This window comes from Cylas formicarius, unplaced genomic scaffold (genome assembly GCF_029955315.1).
Source record: "Cylas formicarius isolate icCylForm1 unplaced genomic scaffold, icCylForm1.1 PGA_scaffold_10__41_contigs__length_53128322, whole genome shotgun sequence".
Taxonomy (NCBI): Eukaryota; Metazoa; Arthropoda; class Insecta; order Coleoptera; family Brentidae; genus Cylas; species Cylas formicarius.
The window spans coordinates 18872856-18892025 of record NW_026844214.1 but is presented as its reverse complement, the minus strand read 5'-3'; the positions used below and the strand labels follow the sequence as shown (position 1 = coordinate 18892025).

Genomic DNA, 19170 nt, shown 5'->3' with positions numbered 1-19170 from the left:
ACACTACTGAAGTTAAAAACGCGAAATGTTGCTTCAAGAAATCTTCTAGAACTCAAACACAATCTTGAGGATTTTTATATAGGAAGACTAATTGAAGGTATTTGTTAAGAACCTATTAGTTTTTCGTTGCTATATGTGAAACCCCGCTACGTGTGAACACTATGTGAGTCACGTGACTGTCATGCATCTATCACGGTCCAAGTGCGTGCCAGACCGTTTGTGCAGCCGACGGGATGCCGCCCAGCGCGCCAGTACCGAACTGACCACCACATAGGAAAGTCCGTTTGAACGGTACGAGAGCAAGATACAGTCCACACACGAAGGTGTATAGAGGTTCTATACAGTATTAAATTGTAAAAATACATTTTCTTTTATGTTTTGCTTTTCACTTTAAAATTATTATGTTATTGTTTTAGCTGGTTGATTTGCCTATGAGTTCTCAGAAATTTATATGAAGGTTGACGAATAATTAAATTGGCAGTAACCCTTAATGTTCATACAACACGAAAATAGCTAATCTTGGAAATAGTATGTTATTCAACAAGTATGGTAAAGGGGATTTGACTCACAAGTTCAGTTGGCACACGCGAAGCGCAGCGGAGCAAGTGTTTAATAAACGATTGACTTAAAAAGTTTACCAACTGTGTTGCATACTGTACTTTTTGTACGACCACTAGTTTTTGTTTACATTTTTGCAAACCAACAGAATTGACAAACGTCAAAACATCCGATTGCTCCCAAACCTGTCCGGTAATATCCCGGAAATGTCCGAAGTAGCTGGGTCCGTGAGAAACAGGAAAGGAAGGATTCCAACTTTTGTAGATCGCGGAGTAAATAAGGAAGAGTAAATTTTTCCTTAAACGGCATTATTTTAGTTCTATTTATCTTATAACACAAATCGGTTCAGGTTTTGCAATTCGACAAGCATCTTGGAACTGTAGAAGTGAATCGATTAGAACAATTAAAATGAATTGTTCCTATCTTATTCAAACCTAAGTTTCCACAGCTAAGAAATTCGATACAGTAAATTGGAAACAGTGACGAGATTACACACCACAGCTTGTCCAAAGCTTGTCCGCTTTTAATACGACGCCATTGTGCCAAACTATAATTCCTTATTCTTCTGTAATTTTTTCTTAAAATTGCGGTTGGTTTGAGAAGTTCAGATCATACAGGACACCAGCGAGCACTTTTGAATTAGGCTGTTGTTGACTACAAAGCTTGCTACACAGAGAACAGGAATGTTAGGGAAAGTAGTAAAATGGCCAGTTTTTTTACAGCAAAACGTTAAAAGTTTTAATATCAAAAATTGTTCATAGATACGTCTCAACGTCTCTCGAGATACACGCCGATTTTTTGAAATAAATTTAGATTTTTATTTAAATTTCCAAAACGCTAAAAATACCGAATTTATAATTCAAAATAAGCAAAAATAATTATAATGTTAAGGGTCACAATCGTTCAAACGCAGTTGATTAACCATGTTAAGTATTTCACAGAAAAAAGTTTTAATTAATAAAATATCTGGTGATAATGCAAACAGTTTTTGACCCATTCCAGAATTATCATTAACGATCGATATCTACTTTAAAAGTTTAACATCTTGTATATCAAAATGAAACACGAACTCTTGTGCTGATTTCACATTGTTAGAGTTGCGATATATTAACGTGATATAAATTGTTGGTTGTAAAAGTGCCACTGTCGACAGAACATAGTTTTGGTTGGTTTATTTGATTTTTTAATTTTTAATTAACTTCTGTGAACTCTTGTAACAAACATATTTTGTTTGAAACGCTATTCTATATATTCTATATCTATGATATTGCTCTTCCGATGTAATCAACGGCATATGCTGTTGTATAACTGATACAATAATAAAAGTTAGCACAAATGTCAATTTGAGTTTCAGAATCTTCGCCACGAATAAAGACCGTTTTTGCAATTCAATTTGGAGTCATTGTAGTTTCAGCCAACACAGAAAAGAGATTGCGATTAACGATTTTTATCTTTTGTGTGTGAAATTTTAATATGAATTAAATCAAAACAAGTTAAGGACACATGCACCCACACTAAAGGTTTTGGAGCTGATAATAATAATTGAAGTGCGCATTAACTCCCTGTTTCTGTGAGCAAACAGCTACCAGTTAACGGGACACAAATATTAAAAATTCAAATGCAATTAGTTACGTTTGAAGTAACAATCGATCGGTTCCTTGATTATTATTTCACGGTTTTTTGAGAGTTTATTATTCACACGGTCCCTTTTTGCACTCTGTTACTGACAAAACATACAGCTTTGTTAAAAAATACATTTGGCTATCAAGTAGAATGTAAAAGCAAAAAGCAAGAGTTGTGCCATTTACAAAACTTCTGGATTGCTTATGCGTCGGTTATTGTTAACTTTTCGGTTAAGCTCTGAAGAAGCCAACAGGATGACTGGCGAAACGTTAGCAAGTTCGACTCAACAACAACCGACGCAGGAGGAATCCAGAAGTTTTGTAAATAGTATCACAGTCGACTGTGGAAGTTCCTTTGAGAAATTAAGCAGGAATTGTATTTGATATAAATACTTACATAGTGGTTATTAAGTTGATAGTTTTCTTCAGCCGATAAAAGCCATTGCTTAAACATCGCGTTAATAATGGGAATGATCCCATAATCTAATCTATATTGGCCTAGGTACATAACAAAAACGCTTGCATATAACGGCACAGTATGACAGTTCAAAGATTATTTAGTTTTACAGATTAAATAGATTAAATATTAAATTTAAAATGTTTCAATAGCTAAAAATTCAATAAGGAGACTTTCAAAATATCTATTGTAGAATATGCTCTTATCTTTCTTCTTTTATCTTTAAACAACCGATATTATTTTTAATAAGCCTAATTGCAAATCTATTTAATATGGTTGCCACAAGGTTAGGCCAGATAAAAGACATTGCGACATATTGTATCATATGGCTTCGGTCCCATAAGGCGACATGCAGAGTTCCAAATCGTTACTGCGACCGTCGGTTGGCGATTATCGGTCAAACTCGTTTGGCTCAACAGACGCAGGGAGCCGACGACAACTGCTTTCTTCACCTTCATCACCAATTGGTCAAGTGAGGTTGGCATGCTAGAACCTTACTCAGTTCGACCAGTACGTTATTATTTAGACAACTCAGATATTTATCGGGCCTTTTCCTTTCCTATTTGATGTGTGGTTGGTAACGCATAATTCCAACATATGTGGTTGGTTTCATTCTTCACTACTGCTTGGAGCTAAGAGCAAACGACAAAATTGGCGTTTGCTCTATATCGTAGTAGTGCCTAACTGATAACAGAATACCCTATGATATACGACTACTATTTCTAATATGAGCTGTCGTTTTACAGGCAGTATATAAGAAAACTCAATGTTTTAAAGAAATCTTGAGTATACTATGAGATACATGGAAGCTCAAATTAAGATAAAGATGAGCGCGACAGTATTCCACGGAAGTATGGCAAAAAACAACATTTTTTATTTGCCGATATCATTTTTTAGCAGTTTATTTTAAAATTTAGAAAAAAATCGAACGGCGCTTCGTTTTGCTTCAACTTTCCGTTTTCTTACACACACAAGAGATTTTTGCAGTTTTGAGCAGCCTCACATATAGGTATTACAAGTTACCAAAATAGTAAAATGTAATAGTAGGCTTTGATTTAATTGTTGAAATTATTCAAAACAAAAAAATTCTATTCTTCGCGCGATGTATGTCCCCACTTCTTAGTTTGATACTCTGTCTCGGTCCCTGTTCGACTATTTTATTAGTCCTTTGGTAAATTTTATTTTCCATATTGGAAACTAATCCACCTCCCAAATATTCCCTAATCCCTTATTCGTGACTTATAAACTTGACGTTGCTATTGCTAATTGCATTTCCGTCTCAAACTGCATCATAGTTAATTTGGATCAAATTGCACTCATTGGGGTCTTTTCATGAAACTACGAGAATTCCCCATTCTTCTATTTTTATCAGTGAGTAAAAGAAAGAAAAGAATTCCCATAACTAACCGCATTTTTCTATTGTAAAATGGGTTTTTTGCTTTTCCGTCATAACTTTCCACCCTTTGTCTATCGCATCCAAGTATCCATGTCAGCGTACCCTATGTTTTTCTATTTTCTAATATTAATTACTATTTACCTGCGTACAAGAGAAGTAAATACAGAAATTTTTCTCTCGCTCCGTTTAATTCGTTCCTGTCCTATGCAATAATCCAAAACCCAGTTTCCTATATTAAAAAAGGAATTAAATTTATTCCACGATTCTTCAGGTAAGTGAATATTCTCGTCGCTATTCAAGAAATCGTTACCCTAGATTGACTTTTAACAATTGCGGTTCAAAAAAGCACGTATCAAATTATCTAGCTCCTCGACTTTTCAGCGATGGAGTTGGAAAATTCGGCGGGAAGTTTTCGCCAGATTCGACAGATTTCGTGAATGACAAACTCATCAGCATAACCCAATAAACTTAATCAATGAACGCGGTAAACTTAACGCTGATATTTGAACTTTGCGGATTGTTCGCGAAAGTTCTGGTTAAGCGATTCCCAAAATTCGGGAGAAAATGGATCGACTAGAATCAAAAACATAACTTAGTTAAATGGAATAATATAATGTGAAACACACCCGTTGCAAATGCGCGTGTTACGGGTAAAATAATAAGGGAACTGTGTGGTGATTCTGGTTAATAATAGTAGTACATTTTATGAATTGTTTATAAACGAAAAAAGTCACTCAGGTACAAAAAAAGGCCACAAATTTTTAGGAAAATTTGAGGATTCAGAACTTTTTTAATTTTTAGGTCGATTTTCATAATTTTTTAGAAAACTTTTAGTCATTATACAGTATTAATTTTATGGTTGCTCCATGACTTTAATTTTAAAACACCCTGTGGAATAATTACGGTATTATTATTTTTAAAAGGATAAGTACGATTTCAACTCTAACTTTTCAACAACTAACTTTAAGGTCTCCTTGTTTCTCATATGACATTCTACTGAGTATGCTCCATAATGTCGTCCCGGATCTGATTGTTTTGTATTGTTTTGCCATTCGACTGATCTTTTCTAGGATTCCCTTCACGTATGGGATCGTCAATACAGAGAGAGTATCTATCTCACATCGTTCTGCTGTTGCTTTCCGTTTACACTTGGGCAATGTTTTGTCGGCGATTGAAAGAAGAATCTATCGAGCACTGCATAAATGCAGACGCTATATTTTACATTTAACAAAACGGAACATAATTTCCTTCAGACAAGTTTGTTAGCTTTGAAGTGGTAAGTTTGTACTCCAACGTGCCCTTGGAGGAATCGGTAGACATTGTCGAGGCTAAATTGAGGAATGATACAACATTCCCGGCAGAACCTCGCTACCGCTGAAGGGAATGATGGAGCTGCTTAAGTGCTGTCTGCATAAATCTTACTTTTAAGTCAAAGTTTTATGCACAAGATGATGGCCTACCGATGGGCTCCCCCTCTCCCCGTTGGTAGTGATTGTATACATGGAATGGTTTGAAACTCACGCTATAGATGTGGCAATTGTTAAGTCTATAGGGTCTGGCTTCGATATCGTGTGGAATAGAACCAATAGAGAGCTAGATTCCTTTCTCAACTATCTTAATTCTTTGCGACCGTCCATTAAATTTACTGTTGAGAAAGAGAAGAACGACTGTCTATCGTTTCTAGATGTAAGTAGAAATAACGCCTCTATCACCACTTCAGTATCTAGCAAACCTTCACGTACCGGACAGTATTTAAATTTTGAGTCTAACCAGAACTAACCAACCAAACTAGGTAGCATCCAAACACTTTGCAAAAGATCAATCACAATATGCAGTGACGAAGCAACTCTCGATGTAGAATTAAGCAGTATTAAAGACGATATTAAGGAGTATACTTACAAGAACAAAGCCAGAAACAACGACTCCAGAGTGTATCTACCAAATACCCTGTGAATGTGGAAAGTCATATATTGGATAAAGAAAAATACATTTAAGCGTTAGAGTTGAAGAATATAGGAACCATACAATGAGGGGTCAGGAATCGCGAAACTTGTATGAACCAAACAACACCACATCAAATGGTCCAAAGCCGGGTTGTCTACAGGGAATCGCATCGGAATAAGCGCAAGTTTAAGAAAGCTGTATTCATTAAAACAATGAAAAAATCTTTAGCGTGGAAATATCTGCAATCTGGCAACCCTTAATAGAACGCACCAATGTTGGCGTACTAGCGGAACAGCCTCACACTTGACTCTGGAGTCGGGTACTCCGTTATGGTTGAACACTATCGTCTAGTATATAAGCCTCGTAGCCTTGGAATTAACCAAGTCTCCACTTGATAACGGGTAGTGATACATCTGTTCGAAACGTTGTGTAAACAAAAAATAAAGACAATGGAAGTTCGACAATATCCTTAGTATTTGTTATTAATTTCCCTGGTTTAACTTTGCTCAGAGATAATATTCAGTTTAGTTTTGTGATTCTATGTGTTGTTTTTTTTATAATATTATGTTAAAGGTAAAAAAAAGCAAAACTAAAGAAGAGATAAAAGTTTTTCTTTATAGTGTTATCATATGTTTGTATTATATGTACTGCATTGTATAAGCGCTCTTTGTATTCCACTAAGCGATTAATATATATATATTTTGTGAATGGCAAGGTCTACCCCTGTAAACAGAATAATTGGAACTAACAAAGAATATCTATCTATCTTACGTCATTTGCATTGATGTTGACTGCGATTATTTTTTATTAGTAGTTTTGTAAATCCGTTAAATTACGCAAGTTTTTATAAAATCTTTGTCTTAAAAATGAATAAACCTTTAGGCGATGACGATCAACAGTTTTGTTTTAAGTTGGTAATGAAAAGGAGGATCATTAGTTCAATTAAATGCCGAGAGAGACGCGAGTGTTGATGAAACTTTTGAGACTAAAATAGAAGCAGATTTATTTCTACCGTGTGTATATCATAGAAATAGTACAAAATCCACAAGTTTCATTATTATATCAAAATTTGACTGGAAGCAACACGCTGTACTGGACTGCAGTTAATAGTACATTATACAACAAGTGCGGTAAACGGCATTTGACTCATGAGTTTATTTGACACGAGCGGGGCGAGTTTTTAATAAACGAGTGACTTAAAAAGTTTAACGAACGTGTTGCATACTATACTTTTTCTACGACCGTTAGTTTTTGAGTACATTTCAGTATTGACAAACGTCACAAATCAACTCGCGGGAAATATCTCCGAAAACATCCGAATGCTCCCAAACCCGTGCGGTAAAATTTCGGAAATGTCCGAAGTGGCTCAGATACGTGGGAAACGAAACTGGAGTGGTAAAGTGACGCTTCCCGCACGCTAGATCGGAGTGTAATTAGGCATTTTACAGACGGGAGTAGAAAAATGTTTTTTGTCCAACTTTTCCTGTTTTCACAACCTTTTTAAATCCGTTGTAGGTATGTGCTATATTTATTTTCTTTTTCTATTCCATTTGTTGGATTACCATCAATTGATTTATTTTTGTATATTTGAAAAAGCAACAAAATTCACCGATTGTTTCATGTTAAAAATCAAAAACTCCTATTAACCAATTTTCATGTTGCTGTTTACAGTTACAAACGTAATGGGATTCAGCACCATGCATCCTTTTAAGACAGGTAGACCTATTCCTACCTGCTTACCCATGACGGGAAAGTCAGATAAAAACGGTAGGCCAAGTTTTAACTTATATCTACTTATATTTTTTAGTGGCGGGATAGATTTTTATCTTATTCGGGGTGGCCGTGTCTTTTCTGTAGTACCCTAGATACTCACACGTCCTTAAATTTCTTATGGGATTACTACCCGGTTCAATACACGAAAAATCACCATTATCTCATTAGATTATATTTGAGTAGAAACATAGGGCAAGGTCAAACATTTTTTCGCATCCTTTAAATTATTTCCACTTGGCTTTCTGCCACTTACCAAAGCTGATTTCTATCATCGTTAAGAACTCATTTAAAAAAGTTTGGTCCTTCCTGACGGCTTGTATCGTTGAAACCATTTCGTGTGGTTGAAATTTTTGTCGCATTTCTCTAAACGTACATTTCTGTGAATTTAGTTTAATTTAGTGGTTCGTTCGCTTTAATTGGAACGACAGAGTAACTAAAGAATGCGCAGAATTGTAATAAGCGTCACAGGGCGATGTTCCTCGTTAGTTAATTACAAAAATTGAGTGCTTTAATGAATATAGTTTGTCTTGTTGCAACCAATGGACTCTTCAGTTATTTATGAAAACTTCGAAGAGAGATTTGATACGTCAATTGTAAATGATAGTAATTTATGACTTTTTAATTTTTTTACAAGGTAAATTTGGAAATTTTACATTTTTGGACATCCTTTCCAATTCGGTTGTGCGTTAAAATTAGAAAACTAATCAATCTGGTTAGGAATTTTTACGTCTCCAGTCTCGTAGTAAATTTTCTCCTGAAACTTGTTTTTTTAAGTGATTACCCTGTATGTCATTTCATTAGGCTTGTTATTAGCTTTTAAAAAATATATAACATATATACCAGTTAGTTAACTGTCAAAATAAACTGGTATTGAATGCGCATTAACAATACATCCTTATTTTACCAAATTTCTGATAACTATGACGAAATGCCATGATTGTTTGACAACTAAAGTATATTAGGAAAACAAACATAAAATGAAATTGAATTTTGAATTTATGCAAATTGCAAATACCTAAGACTAATAAAATTATGAAAAAAACACACAAGTTTCAGTTTCCTTGTTTCCGATAAGTTTACAAACGAATTACAAGGGGCGTCTAAAATGCAACATTTTCAAAATAACCCTGTATATGAGAAATCCGAGACAGCTATGACATTTCTGTTGGTGCCATCTATTATTTCATGAAAAAATAGCCGCAACATCCTAGTTTTTTAATAACGAAGACACTTAAAACCATCAAAAATGGGAAAGGTTGTATGAACATGTAATAATGTGCTCAATAACCACTCATAAAGGGAATCTATACTGAGAGAACGCCGATATTGAAATTCGACAATAACAGCTAACAGATTGCTCCATCAATTTGGCACAATATAGTAGCATTTAGCTTAATTACCTATATGTTACATAATAGCGGCAAAGGGATGTAGATAATAGATTACATAGTCCCATTCAGGTGTAATGTCTTAGCCGAGATCGAGATTATGACTTGGGAGTGCGTTCCTAATTGACATGAGCTATCGGTTCGATAGTAAATCAACTTGGACGCGAATGCAACTGTTCCCATACACTTTATTTGCCCGACTTTATTTAACTTTACAAAGCAGAGCGTAAAATAGAATTATAACTGTAAGATGAGGGCAATAAACGTAGTTGCCAGGCGGTGGGCTATTATCTAACAAATTGGATGTTTCCGAGATATATTTTTAAGGAAATGGTTTTATTTCTCGAATTTGATCGTTTGAAACGCCACGAAAAACCGCACACAAAACCAGTAATTTTGAAAAATTATTTCAAAAATGTTCAAAAAATGTGAAATATACAAAAATAAATAAGTTTGCTTACTGGGAAGTGTTAAGATTTTGCGCCGTTAAAGGTGTTTGTTCTTTATTATCACCTGCTATTTTAACAAAGCAAAAGTAGTTAATAACTAAGTCAAAGCATTAAATAACTTAGTTATTTAATGCTTTAACCTTTTTGAAAGATATAATATGAAAATTTCGAAAAATTAAATGGGATCAGGACGGATTTAGAGAAAATATTGCCCAATTGACGAACTGTCAGAGAATGTTGAAGGCCAGAAGGACTTATTAGTTTAAAGCGAGTTTTGAAATGACTTGCAAATGCGCATAATCTCTTACCAGCAATTTTCATGTAAGCTTCGAAAGTGATTGATATCAATATAGACTTGGCCACTATACATTTAGTGGCTATATGGCAGTAAATCGATAAATCAAATTGCTTTTTTTTTGTAATTAACAACTGCAAAAAAAAATAGAATATAGACAATTTGAGACATACCTTCAATTTTTTTTGGGCCAATATTAATATATAGTTATTTGGTTATCAAGTGAAACATATGCTTCTGTTTCAAGTTTTTAGCTCCCAATTAAAATTAGTGAAAAAAACTTGATGATGAAATAGTTAATAGTAAACATAAAAGAATTTCTAACACTATAGCAAGCACGTAAAGTTATGGCATAGCATATAGAACAAAAAGAAGTTTTAATACTAAAGAGAGGTTTTCAATGTCGCCAATCTTTATCTAATTTTTTTAGAATAGAAACTATTCTAAAAATATTAAAACCATAGCAAAAATAATATTTAATATTAAAAAAACTTACAGGTAAAGCATCGCAAGTTTCTATGGATATCGAATCATCTGTACAAAGCATCGGATCCGATGGTTGTAGGGCGGGTGGTCTTGGTGGTGGCGGTAGTAAGAATTCTGGAGGGGGTCCGGGACAGTCACAATCAGCGGCGGCATCTAGAACGTCCCACATGTTAGAGTCTTCCTTCTCCGACGGATCGTCCTCAAAATCGGTTGAAGACTTTTCCATAGACTTCGTCACACCACTGCAGGAAAAAGTTCAATTTGCTTATAGAACAGTTTATACATTCGTAATAAAATTTTACGTATTTCAAGTATTTGGAAATTAATTATTTAGTTTTTGGAAGTCCCTTCGCTTATAGCATGTGCATAATTCGTTTTTCATTGTTAAGGCACACTTTTCAAATTTGGCAAGACCACTGGATTCAAAATCGCCGCAAACAAAACTAATCAAAATTTCAAATTTAAAAGTATTTGGCTTACCATAACATATTTCAGTGCTGAATTTAACATAAAAAATCTATATTTTTCTCTCCGAAAAAGTTTCTCCCAAGTCTGCAGCAAAAATGAAAACAATTTTTTATAATTCGTAGGTATTCCATACACCATAACTACAGCCAAATCTTGTAGAATTGGAAAAAAACTTACACATCCTTTAGTAATTATAGAATAGAAAAACATGAGTTAGAAATCTATCAAAACGATAAAACTTGCATTGTTTTAAACATCATCCATTATAATGTAATTCATTTGAAAGAAGTTTTCTTCCTGATTTAAAAAATACATACCTTTATATCTATATATGTTAATTTTGTTTTTAGCAGTTTTATAATTATATTAATAACAATTAACATTAACTAGTTGTTGTAAATTGACCAGTTGCTGTCAAAGTATGGAAGTTCACATATTGTCTACTAAAAATCAGCTGGTATTCGGAAGTGGGGCAGACGAAAAGTGCAATATAAAGATCAGGTGGAAGAGGATCTAAGAATACTAGGAGTTCGAAATTGCAGAGCCAGGCGGCAGAGAAACAACGATGGAGACATATTCTTCAGCAGGCGGAGACCCAACCAGGGTTGTAAAGCTAGAGACGATGATGAAGAAATGCTTCCTTTGATGACAATGGATTTTCAGTATCTGAAAAGTCCAAATATCGCAACAAGTTGAACATGATTCAACTTGTCGGAAGTCTTGGAAAAATCACATGAAGGCCATTATTGTCACTATTTTTACATGCTTCAAAAGAACGATTTTATAATTCTTCTTCCTTCTTGCATCGTAATACTAATAAGCGACGCAATAAAATTATTAAGATTTTTAGCGTTTCCCGCGTTATTGCTTTACCAATCAATTTACATACCAACGGTTGCTCTTAATGAACCGGTTAATATTAATTTTTAAAAAACGCATTTCTAGAATGATAGTAATTTTTTGATCTCAGTAAAATATACGCTTTGGAATTTATATCCATTATACAACTTTAAATTTCCGCTATAAATTATATCGTTTGACCCTACTCGGCGTCTCATTTCTTAAATTTTTGATATTAGTTTGAACTAACGTAAAGATTAGTTCGTAATTGTGTTCCACGTCGAACCAGGTTACGAACGCTTTAGATAGATCTTCATTCTTTTATCATTACATATCTCGAGCTACAGCCGGAGAACGCAAAGCAGATTGCAACGAATGCAGAACGCAGAACGATGGGAATCGATAATGCCTTCGCGAATTTAAAGCCAAAACCGTTCTGTTGCATTTCGAAACTGGCTAACATAGAGATATGACGTGTGACAACGACGTCCCAAATAAGGGTTCGTGTCAAATAAACGGTGTGGTATTTAATAAACGAATGGCTGGAATATCCGATTACGACATATATATAAACATGAAACCTTAACATCTCTCTTAAACTGTCAGCGAAACTGGTAGTAACAACATCTACTCCTTTATTGTCACTTACTTTTTCTAATCAGAGAAATCATTGCAGGCATCAGCACTAATATAAAATAACACAAAAAGAAATTTAGTTATACCCTCAAGGTAAAGCTTATACCATGAGAGCATGAAATAAAAAAAGCTCATTAAGCTCGCGGTAACGAATTGAAAATGAAAAATAATTAGAAATACATTGCACCATGCTTACCATAACCTGTACTACCAAAAAAATAGTCGCACTTGTTGAATTGATATTCATGATTTGCCCTTAAAATTTTTTGTTCACTTAAAGTCATTGTGGCATGTATTTGCGATATCAAAATTTAATAGCAATCCACATTTTGTACGCTCCTATTCCCAATAAAAAAAATCGAAATAAGTTATCTTTTTGTCACCAATCCAAGAGCACGACTGTGTTATGTTATCGACCTGATAACTAATCAAACAATGTGTCATGTTAATTTGGTTGAATAGGTTGCAAAACATATTAGTTCGTCAATATGGAGACAATTACTTTAGCGCTGATCCCAAAAAAATATAACAGATTTATTGCAACTGTACATGCATTATTTGCACTATTGTAACACATAGTCCTCCATTTTGTCGATTGGTTTCCTGCATGAAGTGCTGTAAACGAAAACATTTTTGTCAGATTCCGTTTAACAAAAACATTGGACAACTAACCCGACGACGCAGATATGGTGGTGGAGTAGAATGCTCCACATACCCTATACTGCAACATATTCTTACATATTTTGGACACATAAGAAGAAGAAAAAAAAAGCAGGTTATTTGCTTTTGCTTCAGCAATGGATCAAGAATGCGCTTACTGGAATCATTAGAGGAATCGGGTGGTCTTCAGTGTCGGGTGACGTTTGAGTTTGTGGGTTCATGGTGGCCGTGTAAGGATGCGCTTACTGCTATAATATCTGGAAACCGGTGACCTCTAGTTTTTGGGCATTAACAGTTAATCCTACATTTACAACGTATTACAGTCTGTGTCGTTGTTCTAAGTTCAACAACTTCCATTTTTTCAGCTAGACAATGCCAGACCATATCTGCTATAGTTAATAGAAACTTTTCAGTGACCCTTAAAATTACTATATTTGTTGCCTTTTGGACATACATGGAATATTAGTTAATTGCTACATCTTCAAAAGTCTATGTGATGAGGCAAGATTATTGTGGGAGAACCTATCATAAGCAAATATTGATTATTTCATTCGCAGTAAACTACGAAGAGTTGCGGAATGTTAAAAATCACGTAGAGGGGCAACTCACTAATGAATTTTTACGAATTGCTTTCAAACTTATTCAAATATGCCATCGATTGTTATTCACATCTATCCCAACTACTTTGGAAAGTATAAATAAAATATATCCACATTTAATGCGTGTTGCATTTTCTATGTTCCTCAGTAGATGCGTTGCTCGGTTTGTTTTTAAAAATAGTATTTTTTCGTTTTGTGCCTCGTAAAAGTTATGCAGACTCAGCCTGATTTTTACATAAATCAAAAATATACAAGATTCGTTATCAAAACTAAACTACAAATCCTTTAAAAAGGTCTTTCGACGCAAAAAACCTGCTCAAGTGCGTGTATTATATATTCCATATAGAATTAGCATAGCATTTTTCAATTCTAATAGTAACTATATCTCGCAATCCATTAGAACCCAACGACATAATATTATTCAAATATAGCTTCTGGTTTGAAGGGGCATCCTTAAAATTCAGTTTAAAACAACATTGACGCACTCGCAAAAGTAACTGCATTTCAAACTGATTTATCCCAAAAATTGTTAGTTTTATGTGCAAATTTTAGTTGGAGTCTAGTTAATAAAGATAATAATTATTCGGTTCTGGCATTTCTTTCTACTTGGAGCAAACATAATCGATTTATAGGGAACTATTATAATTGTAATGGAAATTGTTGAATATTATAATGCACACCTCGCTGCAAGCGTTAAAATATCCACGACTCCGAGAACAGCTTTCTCTTTGAACTCCGAAACTTGAGACCTTCATCTGCACATATCTTTATTTACAACAGTGCTTCACTCTTCTTATTTTTATTGTAGGCCATAACTTGGTATATGTTCTTAATAATAGTTATTCTGTTCAGATATTCTGTACAAATAATAGACATTGGAAGGAAGGTGATTTTCTGAGTAAGATAGTTCAATAACTTTATTGAACTTAAATACACACTGTATCAAAACTAAAGATTTTCGGTTTCGACCATTGGAAGACTGATATTAGCGAGTGGAAATACTTTGTCACCAAACGAACATAATATTGATGTGATGTCACTCCGTATCTATAAGTTGACAAGTCTATATAAAAGCGAACAGCAGTTGACTTTGCCTAATGGAATGTTTATTTACTCGAGTTCGCTATAATTATCGTATCGAATGGCAACTAAAACAATGCGACGAGTTGAGCGATGTTTACGTCACAAGGTTTTCCGGTGGAAAGACGATTCGCACTATCATCCGTTATCACCGATGCATGAATCTTATCGCAAGTTGACGGCTACGCTAAATTAGGAGTTATTCTATAACGCGTTTCGCATTATTCATTGCTTTGTAAATAGCGGGACTTTGAACTTCCGGAAGCTCGCGATTATGCGTTGCAACACCTGTCGTTTCCGTTACGAAATCCGCAAAAAACACAGAGGTTTATCACCAAATGCATTTTATATCGGGGACTTAATTTTGTGTTATAATGTATGTTAATTTTTACCCTGACATTTTGGCCACTCACTAGTTCGGCAACACAAACAACTGAGTTTTGTCTCAATTAAGTAAGTAAAAAAGTGGAATAAAAATTCCAAGTTTTTTGAGTTTCGAATGTTATGTCTAGGTCATTAAATTAGACAAGAATCAGGTCCCAGGATATCCCTTGAGATGCAAGGATGAAGACTCGGATGGAGATATAATTTAATAAAGGGCTGGAATAAGCGCTTGCACTGAATTTAAATAATAAATAATTGTCAGGTAATTTAATCGAATATATTGACTGGTGAGCTGATGTTCAGCCCAAAAGTGAAGTTTCTAGTTGAGAATTTAAGTTGAAGCCGTTTAATGTAAATGCCATTTGTTTAATGTAATTTTTTAGTTCGCTGTAGTGAGTAACACAATATTTTCTACCTCTTTTTCTCTTTATAGTCGAGTTTACAATTATACATTTTTACATTTATTTGAACCATTGATATTGCTCTTATGGCGATGTTGACAACTTCCCTCTGTGGTTTTATCATATTCTGTTGTCTGTGCCTTTTTGCTGTCCTTTGCCTATGTGGTGTATGCGCCGTTGAGTTCAAACTATTAAAATGAGTTGTTCTAATAAGGCTTAAAGGACGATGTTAATGCAGGCTGCAAATTCAACTTGCATTTTGCTACATCACTCTGCAACAAGTGTACCTTCAAAAAGGGTCGATTTGATCGAAAGTCCCGTCCTGTTCTATATTTTGTATCAAATAAGATTTTTGCGTTGGTTGACGTCATATCTCTCTGAATCAAAGTAAACAATCTGATAGAGTTGTTGACCTCTCATGTTCTTCGAAGTAGGATATAGTTCGCAAGGAGAAAAATTTGGACTTACTGCTTAATTTTACATTGCAAATCGTCATGCAAATGACAATATGGATCTTTTTTCCTATACTTTTAATTGAAAAATCGCATTTGTATCGATTTTTGGTGACGGCCTATATTGGCATGTTGTGCAATTTCTTTTAAAGAAATTTCATTCTTAATTTCGAGGGACGAACTGAGAAAAAATCAAGAACATAACAGAGGAACTAGGAGTCCTACTTAAAATGCCGTCGGTCGTCAGAAAATGAATTACCAGTTTCGAATACATTTTTTCTAATTTTATTTTATCCAGATTTGTGAACAGAAGATCACAATGATTATAATCTCAACTAAAGAGGCTGTGATGGCGAAAACAGCAATCAAATTTGGACTTCAGATTGCCAACAACACACTCGTCCAAAATTAAAATTCTTTGAATTCAGTTTGTGCTTATGGTACACTGTCAGAACAAACTCGCCTGTCAATCACTCCTTTTTAGATGAACAAGCGCAGTGCGGATTTATCTATGCAAATAAGTATATTTCAACATGGTTTAAGCTGTTTGGGTCTGAAGAGTGAACCGTAACCTATTTTTCTGAAGGTGCCATTAGCTTTTCCTAATATCAGTTTGTCCTGTCTTAATAGAAGCATGGTTCAAACGCATTTGATATCGTCGTCTTTATTGTGGTGATAAATAACAGATTCAGACGGAAAAAACTGAATCGAATCAAGTAACCTCCTGAAAGTTATTCACAATTTCTGGTAAAGAATATCTTTAGCACTTGCCCATTTAAATAGAAGCAGGAGTCTACAGAAATTGAAAATTTGGTAAACATTGAACTCACATCCCCATGACAACCGTAAACGAAACGAATAAGCACCTTGTTGCACTTCATTCAGATCACTTATCCGTTCACACTAAACACGAGACAAATATTATCGTCACACATGCCGAAGAGTTCGCTACAGACAAATCAACGTAAATTTCACTCGGAAACTCGATTCAGAATCGTATTTAAAGTTCGCGCGATGTCGGTGAATGCCTGAGTGCTCCAAACCGACTGCTACCCTCGCGACGGCTAAATCTAGACTCGATTTCAGACTGGAGTCAGACAGCTGCATGCCTGAAACTTTGACCCCACTACCGCGTCGCGGCCAATGGAATCTCGTGTAGGGATAGGAGGGATAATAATGTCATTATTTTCCATTTTACAGTTGGCCATAATGTTTACGGCAGGTAAGCAGGTAAGGTTGACCAGGTACTCCAGTGTGTTGCGGTCGGATTAAACTATTTTGTCTACTATTCTTTGACGGTGGGTTCCGTCCGTAAGGTTTTCGGCTTTTATTTACGACCGACGATGCGGAACCAATAAATAAATCATGCGATCGCGTATGCTTAAAAGTGAAGGTAGGGGACGATACTAGTTCCAGAGGTGAATATCAATAAAAAGCAAGTCGCCTAATAGTTTTTACTAAAGTTTTAAACGAAATCAGTTATGTTTTGGGATACTAAAAGCTTGAAATTATTAAAAAATTTAAAAACATATTGTCATTGACAGCCTTTGATACTAACAGTGAATAAGCTCAAAAAAAACTTATCCATATTCATTGATCACATATCAAAATCACGAATATTTCTGTCTATTTAAGGTATAATAGAATTTTAGTTCATTGAAGAAGCTTTTAACCGCTTTACAGCAACTGACAACTCTTGGTAGGCAGTTCAGTGAATGAATGTTATATTTATTGCATCTTGGTAAGCGTGTCGGACTCTTTCCAATGAATAAATCAGGAAATATTTAACTCTCAAGTCTGGATTATACAAAATAAAGAAACAATCAGTTCGCTCCGAGAGAAGCTTGAACACACCGACGAAACAATTCGTTAATCAGTTGGCAAAATCAAATCTTGAACATTGAATGTAGCATGGTACATTTGAATTGAAACTATTTTTGATTATGTGGTAAGATTTCTCTCCAATCGACGATATGCTAGATATATGAATATTAAAATGCATGGTGCCCATTACGATACGGGTATATTTACTATTCTTTATTTTTAGTCAGTAGTAAATAATACAACCATATAAATAAGAATGTCAGTTTTGGTAATTCATATTTTGTTTTTTTGCTGAGATGATATTTTATTGGCGGCGACACCGAAACTTTTGGTTAGTTTTTTGTTACCTAAATCAATATTTCAAGGAAAAAACTATCCAAAATCAAAATCTTAGCAAAAATACTTTTCTGATTTGACACGCGGACTGATTTCTGTGCATATAAATTTAGTTTAAAAAACAAGATAAACAGGTACTCAATGAAAACAAAGTAAAATATTTTAAGAAAAAAACAGTAAACAAATAATATGGTCTCCATCTTTAATCCCATTTATTACTCGCTTGCTTAAGTGTAGTATTTTAAAAATAAAAGCAGCAAACCTGTGGTCGTTTCTCTGTGCCTTTTAACCGTTTTGCCTTTGCGGAAAACCCATGACATAGATTCATTTTACTTGACAATGACTCGGTTTATATCTGGCGTTTAATCCGGATTAAAAGAGATTAGATTTGTATAGGATAATCTTCACATAATGCGCATGCGCCGAACAACTAATGTGGGAGTAATTGTTAATAATAATTTTTGTTAAATTCTCCCATGACATTAAGTAATTATTGTCTGAATTATAATTTAAAAACTTATCATATGTCAATAATTTCAACCAGAGGCTCTAAATGGATTCAACATAATTGCACAACTACAATTAAATGGTGCCATCCTTAAATCCTCAGTTCCCACATTCTTATAGAATTAACTAAATATGGCTAATCTCGATTAAGATTTAAAACGCCGATGTTGACTACGTTTACGGTGCGTTGTCAAGCAAGTGAATTTAAGCTTCTCTGAAAGTTCATGATTACCATCAACAGTGTCGAATTATCAAATGTATTTGGAAGTCCTCCATCATTTTTCAACATTCGTAATTCGTAATTTTTCATATGGTGCATAGGATAGGATCATTACCGACTCGCCGTATCGTAGGTGAAAATGTGTAAAATTTGCAGAACATTCTTACGATATCTGAAGCGACCAAGATCCTCGGGGAAATAAAATGTCGCGCACCGGAAATATCGTTCCTTGTTAGGATTTTGTAACAATCGTTTATCTTGTACTACAACATAACCGCCTCGGTCGTAGTAGCAGGTAAAATAACTCGGACACATACGCCTGTTAATAGAAGTTGTGTAAAAGCTCCGAATTGGAAAGACCATTCCTTTGTTGGGACACGAATAAAAGGACCTTC

General features: G+C 34.6%; 1 protein-coding gene across 2 annotated transcripts in view; it reads right to left on the bottom strand.

Annotated features, from left to right (window-relative positions):
- LOC132702325 (uncharacterized) overlaps positions 1-16947 on the bottom strand; it is a 96893-nt gene extending 79946 nt beyond the window's left edge. Inside the window, exons 1-2 of one of the 2 annotated variants that reach the window (XM_060670894.1) lie at positions 16719-16947; positions 10379-10610 (exon numbers count right to left, since the gene is read on the bottom strand). In XM_060670894.1, the coding sequence (XP_060526877.1) occupies positions 10379-10610; positions 16719-16726 (240 nt within the window). In that variant the 5' untranslated portion in view covers positions 16727-16947. The remainder of the gene's footprint in view (positions 1-10378; positions 10611-16718) is intronic. The other variant, XM_060670903.1, reaches the window with a different exon arrangement.
- Between the last annotated feature and the right edge of the window lie 2223 nt (positions 16948-19170).